The sequence below is a fragment of the Juglans microcarpa x Juglans regia genome, chromosome 8S (genome assembly GCF_004785595.1).
Source record: "Juglans microcarpa x Juglans regia isolate MS1-56 chromosome 8S, Jm3101_v1.0, whole genome shotgun sequence".
NCBI lineage: Eukaryota > Viridiplantae > Streptophyta > Magnoliopsida > Fagales > Juglandaceae > Juglans > Juglans microcarpa x Juglans regia.
Genome location: NC_054609.1, coordinates 9,204,809 through 9,215,706, shown reverse-complemented (window position 1 = coordinate 9,215,706; position 10,898 = coordinate 9,204,809). Strand labels below are relative to the sequence as shown.

The window sequence follows — 10,898 nt, the reverse complement described above, 5'->3', positions numbered from 1 at the left end:
CTGAAAGATTAAACATGTAGTTCTTTATTTTTTTTAGTTGAACAAAAAATTAAGGAGATAAATGAATATTTTATACTAAATTTATGGTTGTGCATAAAATACTACATTTAGCCTTTGTTTACAACTTAATGGTCTTCCTTTTTCGTATATAAGACAAAAAAATGGCGACAATGGAGGTTAAATACATAAATCACATATTTATTGAAATTATTTAGATTCATATCATATTTTTATTAAAACTAGTCAATAAATTTCTATTTTATACTCTTTTATACATGATATAACATGCTTTAATTGCAACAAATATGATTTTTAATACTTTTTATTAAGAGTTTTTCTATTCATAAGCCCCACACACTACACCACAATTTCTTTTATTTTTTTAAGTTTTTTTTTTAAAATTTTTTGTTTTTGTTTTATTCTTCTTAAAATAATTGAATTCTTTTACTCATCATTCATATGCTACACATTTGGTAAGAGAAAATAATTAACAAAATAACAAAAAAAATGTGGTGTGTGAGACTAATGAATAGAGTTTTTCTTTTATTAATATTGAAATATCCGATTCAAAATTGTTATGAATCGTCCGATTCAATTTGTTGAATCACCCCCATCCATATAGGGTGGATATCGGTCCTTGTCGGGACAACATTTGCTACTGAATCTTCCAACAAGCAACCAAACTTTTGACTAATAAAAGATGAACCAATTTAAGAAAAAAAGATCATTTAGTAGTGATACTTAAGGTTCTAATCATAAGGAGCTGTTAAGGGTTCCTGTTTTTCCAGACTGCAATACAAAGTGGCCAAATTCTTCTCACTTTGAAGAAGCATGATGGCAAATGACAATAAAATCATTCTCAATGTCTAGGCATGCATATCGACACCTGCTTAACGGCTAAAGATTGTATAAGATCACTCAACTTTCTAACAAAACAGGCCCTGAGACACATAAAAAATTGAAAGTTATTCCCCTGTCAAAATCTTCCCAACAATATCTGAAAAAGAGCTGGAACCCTTTAGAAACCCAAAATGAAAAACAACAGAAGCACGACATTGCTGGGGCAAGCTTTCAGATTTAGTAACCTGATACACCATCTACAATGTCAGGCTTTCTGGGTTCTCGACAATCTTTGTGAACGTCTGAAGAAAGGCAGCCAAGTCAGCACCGTAAATAATCCGGTGATCCGCTGTTACATTCACCTGTAAAAAGATTCACGCAGCAACCCAGTTAGAATCTTCATAGAATTTTTTGAAGTACTAGAAAAGTTTCACTGTATTGTCTTTTCAGCCGAGAAGTTGTTTTATGTTTCATTGGCAAAATTAAGTGCAGAAGGTGTATTTTGTATTCACAGATAGCAGAGGGGCCTAACTGAGACATTCCAATTGGTGATAAAAAAGAGGCATCTCCAAATACCGAAGTCAAAGGACATAATAAGCTGACAATTCAACTTCAATTTAATTCAGTAGTTTCAAAGAAGGGTATATTAGGATGTGATTCAGTTACAACATTTTGTTTCAGTCCTTTCAGACATATTCGAGCCCAAGTGATTGAACTACATAGTTGGAGACTTAAGTAGAAAAAGATTTTGATACTGGCAGAATATAGCTCCCTTCAGTAACAATAACATACCAAGTAATACAAAGTAGAATCATAGAAGCATATATTCATGAACAAGAGAGGCAGAGTTCACAGATATCTCTGAACATTATGCCTGACTTTGTTACTAAACCCAAAAAACGAGGGAAAAAAAGCAACTGCAAAGAGTGGTGGAGTAATTTTCCCTTCACGCCACAACGGGTATGACTCTGCACTCAATCTTGCCTTGTGCATAACATTTCAGAATCTTAAACTTCCATTTAATATCTATCATCAAATCTCCGTAATTCTAAAAGTGACTCTGCTGATGAGTTATTGTAACCTTTTATACTTCTAGAAGAAATCTAATTACTCCCATGATAGATTATTGTCCACGTTAAGAGTTCAAACATGTCCTAGTCCCACAACAAATAATTGGGACAAAACAGGTAAAAAAAAAAAAGGAAAAGAAAAGACTGGGAACAGAACAAAAGATAGAAAAGGATCTGCACCTCTTCACACTCATCTTTTTAAATGCCAAAGTTAGACACAAAAAAGTCTTGGCCCATGACCACAATACTCCACCTAATTATGAGATGCCGTTTGAACCAAAGCTCAGTGGCACCTTTCGATACTCCATTGAATGTTTTTTTCCAATTAGTATGATTTTATTCAAAAACATAAAGAGCATAGCTTAAATCACTGGAAATAAAACAAAAGATATGAAACCAAAAAGAAAAATGAAAAGCTAAGAAAATGAAATAATATAATTTTTGATGGTTTAGAATTATGTGGAAGTGAAGTGATTGCACTGAAAGAATGATCATATCCAAGGAAAGGGCATAATAGGGCTGTCGCACCATGAACCTACGTACCATGTTTCCATGCTATTTAAGTAAACAAGAAAAACCTTTCCATATTAATTGTGTTCTTTTTTCCTTGGTAGTTAGCTACCATCTTCTTCTTTTTTTTTTTTTTTTCCCTCTTGAAAAGCATTTGCATCATTACTCATATCAAGGTTCTGAAAGCACAGACTTTATGGTATATTTTCACTGCCAAGAGAAATGCACACCCAAAAAAAAAAAAGTCTTCAAGTAGTGTTATTTGAAGGCTTTTACACCACATACCATTCACATGACATAATTTGATTTGTGAGATTCAAATTTTAAAATTTATATTATAAATCAAATTATGCCAGGTGGATGTTATGGTGTAAAGACCTTCAAATAGAATTATTCAAAATCTTTATATAGAAGAGTTTTAAGCTATGTTTGGTTAGTGAGGTGATCTGAAATCACCTCAGACTACCTCACTACTATTCACTACTTTTTTACTACTATTCACTACTTTTTCACTACTATTCATAAATCATCTGAAATCACCTCAATATCTAAACGTAGCGTTAATGTCTACGAAGATCAAATCAAATTTTTTTAAGGCTATCGAGAATTAATGTTTGTAGTTTTCTGTGCAGTTCAACACCCTTTCAAAGTTGTTTCCTTTCCCTCTTAAGTCCTGATAGAAGATGACGGACTCTTGATCCAATGGGCAATTTTTTTCCCTCTTTACTCATCTCCATTTCCTGCTTTACTCTTAACCCTTCTAGTCTGAAGTTGATTTGGCATTAAGAAATTCTTTCTACTGGGGAAGCTCTATTTTGGTCAACAGCTAATATAGATCACCAAACTAATAACGTGCTCCATAAAGAATAAGTTAAGAAGTCATTTTCCCTTATATACGTGCAAGGGTCCAAAGTGAGATGGTTATCACCCATGAGTGTGCTGTTCTCTTTTAACAGACAGAAGGGTCTTTAAAGTCAGAAAATGTATGGAAGAGACCTTCTCCATACAAGCTGGTGAGGAGAGTACACCCTCCAAACCGTTGACATACCATAATTTGATTTGTAAGCAATGTTTAAGATTAAATTCTCTTGCAAATCAAATTCTACCATGTCAGGCTGTTAGCGTGTGGAGGGTGTGTCTTCCAGACCGGCTTGCAATTTTTTCTTTTTGTAATATAGGAAATTCAAAAGGACATATTTAGGTTAGAACTAAAATTTCTGAAAAAAAAAAACAATTGTCCAAAACAAACTGCCAAAGGCATAACTATGTTACACCAATTGCTCTCATAATTGAAAACTGGATGTTGTTCATAACCCGAACCATGGTACAACTTACCACTACAAGGCTTTCATAACCGGGACAGGTTTTTGTCACTAAATATCTTATCATAATGTAAATTTCAGAACTAGTCCCAAAGAAGCTCTTATCACAGGTTTCTGACATGCTTCAATTTTAGAATTAGGGTGGCAAACATTTGCTTCTTAAGTGGATGATTGTTCGTGTTGGGTAAGGATTTGGACCAAAACCCAGATGGCCCATCCTTTACCACCTGAGCCAAGGCCTAACAGCTACTTCTTAAACTGGACCTCGCAAAGAGCGGGTGCCAATGATGTAAATGTTTTTGCTTCAAGAGGCATTTTATCTTAATCAAGCTCCCCAATTTCATTGGATTCAAGACTGAAATTGTGAAGGATGCACAAGATCACTGGTGGAATTCTGAGCTACAGAACTCTAAATAAATTAGTAAAAGATCGTGTGCCATTGTTTATCTTCTTATATATGTCATTACTTATTGATAGTGCAACTGCAGAGGCTTAAGTGGCAGATTGATGCCTTTCTCAGAAATCTGACTTGGCGTCTCATATGGTCTTCCAATTAATAAGGAATGTGAAATGCATTATTTTGTAACTTGCAAAGAAATGGGAACTATACTTACCAGCATTTTACTTTTTACACTGAAAAACCCATCTGCATCAGCCACAACGGTCGGCTTCGATGCTCCAACAGCCATGATAGCCCCCTGAATATCATTCCCGATCTTCAGCAAATGGCAAAATAATTCGAATACGTAGAATAATATCATCAATTAATGGAGGCAAAAAAAAAAAAAAAAGCCTAGCTCTTATTTTTAATCACCCTACCTGGCCTGGAGGAAGAATAGCATCAAATCTGTCCACTCCAAACATGCCCAGATTGGATAAAGTGAAAGTCCCTGCGAATTGCATTTGAGTTTAGTGGTACTTACGCCGGAAAGTTTATCAACCACAACCTAACGTCAAGATTATGGAATAAAAAAACTGAAAACAAAAACCTGAATTATACTCATTAGGCTGAAGTTGCTTCCCCCGAGCCTTCTTCAGTAGCTCTTTCCATTTTTCCGATAACAGATACAAATCCAACTGCCCATGATACAAATGTAAGTAACGAAACACTAACCTAAACTCGGCAAAGCCCAACAACTAGATTTATTACATTTATTAAACACCGAATAGCCCAATCACTGACCTTATCTGCGTCTTGAAGAACAGGGGTTATCAACCCACCATCGATAGCCACAGCAACAGCAATGTTTATGCTACTATTGTGCGCAAAGCTCTTTCCATCTTTACAGGTCGCATTGACAACTGGGTGCTGAACCAGCGCCATCGCTGCAGCCTTGGCTAACAGCGCAGTCATGGTCACACCTTTTGGTTTCACCTGAAATTTGAATCCCATGTCCTCATTTCCAAGAGCCAATTACCCAATTCAATAAAAAGAATGATTGGGACCCAATGGCAACGTACCTTCACATACAGCGCATCGAGAGCATCGGTTGTCACTGGATAACCGACGCGGAAAGTGGGCACGGCGAGGCTGTCCACCATGTTCTTCGACACTGCCGCTTGCATTGTCGTGAAGGGCACGACCGTGGAGCCAGGAACCGGAGGTGGAGGAGCCACAGAGGGGGCGGGTTTTGGTGGCGTCGGCTGGGAGACGATGTTCGAACCGGCATTGGTTCCTATAGCCTTCGAAGGCGTGATTCCCGCCGCGGTCTCCACATCGGCTGGTGTGACTCGACCGAATGGCCCAGTCCCCACTACCGATTCGATATTGACCTTGTGCTGCTTAGCTAACTTCTTCGCAAACGGGGTTGCTACGATTTTCCTAGGGCCGTCAGAGGCTGGCTTAGCCGACGGAGGCGGAGGCTGAGAAATTGCAGGAGCTGGAGTGGAAGTAGGAGGTGGAGGAGTGGGAGTAACGGCTTTGGGAGTAGAAGGAGCGGATTTGGAGGCGGCTTTGGCTCTGGCCTCATCGATTTCTTCCTCGGTCTCGGCTAAGAGGCCGATGGGAGCGCCGACAGGGGCAGACTCACCCTCGGGTACGACGATGGCGGCGAGGATACCATCGTAGAAGGTCTCAACATCCATGTCGGCCTTGTCGGACTCGACAACGACGACGCTTTCGCCCTTGGAGAGGCGGTCGCCCTCAGACTTAATCCAGGAGACGATCTTGCCCTCGGTCATGGTGGAGCTGAGGGCCGGCATGAAGATCTCCCTGATCTTGGATCGGACGGAGAGAATCCTCCGCCGGGAATGATTCTTGGACGAGGGGGAGCGTAGAAAATGCGCGGGGAGGGAGGTGGAGGTGGAGGTGGAGGAAGAGAAGGAAATGGAGGTGTTGGAGAGAGGAGGCCTGGAGAGGAAAGGGGTGGAAGCCATTGCCAGAAGAGAAAGGAGAAGAAAGAAACAGAGAGTGTTTGTGTCTGTGAGAGTGTGTCCGGGAGAGTAATGTAAGGAAGGAGGCGGAGAAGACGAGGTTGAGGAGAGTTGGTTGGGAGAGTTGGAGCAACCTTGAACTGTGTTAACATCGCCCAATGCTAATGCATTTTCTCTTGTGGGGTGTTGGTCAAAGTTCGTTACAATGAATTTCTAAGCCAAAATAACTGTAAACTCCCTTCCACCTTTTAAAAAGATAAATATTTTTGGAAGAAATTTTATAAAAATAAATATATAAACTATAATAAATTTCTAAAATTTATTTATTTTTACAAATTTATTTTTATAATTGTAAAATTTATTTTTTAAAAAAATATTTTTTATTTATTCACAAACTGTCTATTCCAGACATTTTATCATGTTGGAATATTAATATGCGTATAATTATTTTGACAACCATATTTTTTTTTTATAATCAAACAATTGTTGTAAAATTAAAGAAAAGTAATAAGAGAATTGAAGGATTACAATATATGAAACTAATTTTTTATGAATTCAATATTATTTCTCTCAACATTCTTATTATCTGTCTATAATAAATCCTCCTCAATACTCCCTTTTTATAGACATGGGAGGATACATTACATTAAATAAATACATGAACTTAGAGAATAATAATACATGAATCAAGAGGATACATGAACATTGAAAATAGGAATACATGAATAGGTCAGAATTCTAATGATCATCCATCAAATACATGGAATATATTTTACTACATTCATATATATACAACACTCCTCCTTGGATGACCATACACAAAGAGCATGTCTCGTTAAAACCTTGTTAAGAAAAAACATGATGGAAAAAAACCAATGGCGAAGGAAAAATAGTAAAATATTCTTATATACATTGGAATGTTTTAGTATTATCTTGTTAAAATCTTGCAAAGGAAAACCCAATAGAAAAAACCTTAGCGAAGGAAAAAGAGTACAATCTATATTATCATATTCTCCCCCTCAAAAGTATGTAGAGTTTCATTGTTTACAATGAAAGATTTTAAGTTGATGCATTCCAATGCCATATGCCATCTTTTTAAATGTTGCAGTTGGTAATGTTTTAGTGAATAGATCTGTCAAATTTTCACATGATTGTATTTGCTTGACATCAATATCACCGTTCTTTTGGAGCTCTTGTGTAAAATAACTTTGGTGAAATATGCTTGGCTCTATCACCTTTAATATAGACTCTTTTGATTTTTGGATAATTCATACTTATCTTGAATGTGTTAAATTACTGATCTCAACCAAATACATTTTTTGCTTGCTTCATGCATTGCAATGGTTGGAAGAAGTAGCAACTCATGATTGCTTGATAGATCTCCATGAAATAGATGTACCTCCTCAAGTGAACAGGTATCCTATTTGTGATCTTCCTTTATGCGGATTGGAAATGTAATTCGAGTCTGCATAACCAACTAATTGAAGATTTGATAATTTTAGATTAAACAATCTAATGTTAACCATTCCACGAAAGTAGTGTAGAATATATTTAACCATATTACATTTGCCTTTGAGTTGGTGCAAAACTATATTTTGCTAGTAAGTTAACTGAGAATGCAATATTTGGTCATGTGCAAATTGTAAGATATATCAAAACACCATTTGTACTTAGATATGGTGCTTCAGGACCAAGAATTTCTTCATCATCTTCTCATGGGCGAAATTGATATTTTTTTACATCAAGTGATTGGACAACCATTGAAGCACTCAGACGATGAGATTTGTCCATGTAAAAGTGTTTCGTGACTTCTTTTGGATATGTTGACTGATGTTCAATAACTCCATTTGAAAAGTACTCAATTTGCAGACTAAGACAAATTTTGTTTTAACAATGTCTTTCATTTCAAACTCTTTTTAAAATAATTTGCGGCTTTTATTAGCTTTTCTAGAGTTCTAACCAGATTTAAATCATATACATATATCGCAATAATAACAAATATGAAATTTACTTTTTATGAAAACACATGGATAAATTGGATTATTCTCAAATCCTTCTTTTATTAAACATTCACTTAAACAATTATACCACATGCGTCTGGATTGTTGTAATCCATATAAAGATTTTTGTAACTTGATATAATAAATATTTCAGAATTTTGAATTACATGCTTCATGCATTTTATATCCTTCAAGGATTTTCACAGAAATATCATTATCTAGTGATCCATATAAATATGTTGTAACAACATCCATTAAATGCATATCCAAACTTTATGTGACAACCAAGCTAATAAAAAATCTTAATATAATTACATCCACTGCAGATGAATATGTTTCTTCATAATCAATACGGGTTTCTGAAAGAAATCTTATGCAACAAGTTGTGTTTTGTATCTCACAATTTTATTTTTCTCATTACATTTACATACAAATACCCACTTATATCTAACAAGCATCACACTCTTAGGTGTTTGCACTACAGGTCCAAATACTTCATGTTTTGCTAGCAACATCAATTATGCATGAATTGATTCTTTACTTTTTGGCCAATCATTTCTATGTCGACATTCATCGACGGTTTTATATTCATTTTCATTATAACTTCTACTGATATCAAGAACAAATTTAAATGAAAATATGTTGTCGACAACAATTTTATTTTTATCAAAGAATTCTCTCGTACTTATATAATATATTGATATCTCGTTATTTTAAGGTACATTTTCTCTTTAGGAGATAATTTTTCAGGAGATTCATTTTCAGGGGATTCCATTTCAAGGGATTATGTTCTAGGAGAATTTTGTACGGAAAGACAGAAAGTTTGGATGGATCTAGCTATTGTTGCCTGTTTTGTGGGTACGACCTCTTCAGGAGCACTGATTTCTTTTCTTTGTGCTTTTATCTTCTAGAGAGTGTTATATTTTGCGCCAATAGGTCTTCTACGCTTTAGGCTTATTTTAGACTAATTAACTGTTGCATTATTTGATTGTCCTACCGGGATATCGATTTTTGCTGGAGTATTAGCAATTGAAATGTGAGACATTTTCTTGTTGTCAGTAAAGACATTCGATAATTAATTTACAAAAGTTTACAAATGAATGATCTTTTGAATTTCTAGTTTATGTTAATTTGTACGTGGATCATGATGAGATAACGTCAAAGTGTTCCATGTTATTTGCTTTTATGCTTCTGACAACATTTTCCCCCTTAATGGTAGGAACACAATTTCATCGAAAACACAATATTCAAAACGAGTATTCAAATCTCCAGTTAAGGGCTCAAGGTATCTAATTATAGAGGGAAAAACAAAATCAATATAAATTTGAAGTCTACATTAAGAACTCATTTTAGTGCGTTGGGATGTGCAATTGAAACATAAACAGTACAACAAAAAATACGAGGGTGAAAAATGTTTGATGGTTGGTTAAATGCAAGTTGCAACGTAGAATATTTATTATAGGTAGTTGGTCTTATTCGAAATAATGATGCGGCATGCAGAATTACATGTCCCTAAGTAGATACAAATAGTTTTATTTTCAGAAGTAATGGTCTAGCAATTAATTACAGACGTTTAATAAATGATTTAGCTAAACCATTATGAGCATGTATATGAGCAACAAAATATTCAATATTAATCCTAACTGACATGCAATAATCATCAAAATTTTAAATTTAATTCTCCTACATTATCCAATCAAATAAACTGAATTGAATAATCAGAAAATTGAGCCCGTAATCTAATAATTTGTGCAAGAAATTTTGCTATGCAACATTTTGAGTAGAAAATAGGCAAACATATAACCATCTAGTTTATGCATATATTAAAACTATAAAATATCTAAATGACCCACATGATGGATGTATATGTCCACATATATCTCCATGAATTTTTTGTAAAAACGATGAAGTTCAATAATTACATTGGAAGAAGATATTCTGATAATTAGCTTTCCTTTGGAACATGTTACACATGAATAATTACTTGATAAAAGAATCTCCAAGTTTTTTAAAGGATGTTCATATAAATTCTTAATTATTCGACGCATCATGATTGATCCCGAATGATCAAGACTATCATGTCAAAGCATAAAGATTTTTAGATTAGAGCACTTTTGGAGCATTACAACATGTGATTCAATGATTTTCAATGTTATATAATATAACCTAAAAGAGAAAGATAACAATTTTTCAAATATGAGTTTCTGGTCCAAATTTATTATTTTAATTTAAAAATATTCATCACTGCCTTTATTCATGGTTTCAACATAATAACCATTATAAAAAATATCTTTAAAATTCAGTAAATTTTTTTTAGACTTTGACGAATACAACCATCATCAATACAAAATTTTGTTTCTTTTGGCAACAGGATGTTGGCTCTTCTAGAGCCTTCAATTAGGTTTGATGACCTAGATATTGTATTGACGTTGACTTTATATAATGTCAAATATTAGAAATATTTCTTATCCTTAAAGATTGTATGTATTGTACAACTGTTTACCGGACACATATATTTACAAGTCATTTTAGAATTCATCAATGCATCAATAAAATTTCTCTTTATAAACAAAAATATGTATACAACTTTATTAATGCAAAAGAAAGTATAACAAGATGTATTAAGAGATAGCGACTCAAACATAAAGTAATAAAGAAATAAAATTAATTGTCATAGTCATATGTATTACTAATTAAAATATTATTTTCTCTTCAAGAGATTTGGAAGATAGCAATGTAAACTTAACTCTTTAGGAGTTCAATGTTTGGACGTACGACAAGTA

The 10,898-nt window shown here is 34.5% G+C and overlaps 1 protein-coding gene and 1 long non-coding RNA gene across 2 annotated transcripts; both read right to left on the bottom strand.

Annotated features, from left to right (window-relative positions):
• Window positions 1-715: 715 nt before the first annotated feature.
• On the bottom strand, window positions 716-6,288 carry LOC121244641 (dihydrolipoyllysine-residue acetyltransferase component 4 of pyruvate dehydrogenase complex, chloroplastic-like). The gene is made up of 6 exons (XM_041142802.1): window positions 5,204-6,288; window positions 4,926-5,117; window positions 4,732-4,819; window positions 4,562-4,632; window positions 4,357-4,440; window positions 716-1,202 (listed from the first exon to the last, which is right to left on the bottom strand). Exons 1-6 carry the CDS (start codon window positions 6,116-6,118, stop codon window positions 1,098-1,100), a joined length of 1,455 nt encoding a protein of 484 aa, XP_040998736.1. The 5' UTR covers window positions 6,119-6,288; the 3' UTR covers window positions 716-1,097.
• LOC121244642 lies at window positions 2,561-3,433 on the bottom strand. The gene is made up of 2 exons (XR_005936466.1): window positions 2,961-3,433; window positions 2,561-2,876 (listed from the first exon to the last, which is right to left on the bottom strand). It is a non-coding gene; the product is annotated as an uncharacterized LOC121244642 (long non-coding RNA).
• Window positions 6,289-10,898: the final 4,610 nt, after the last annotated feature.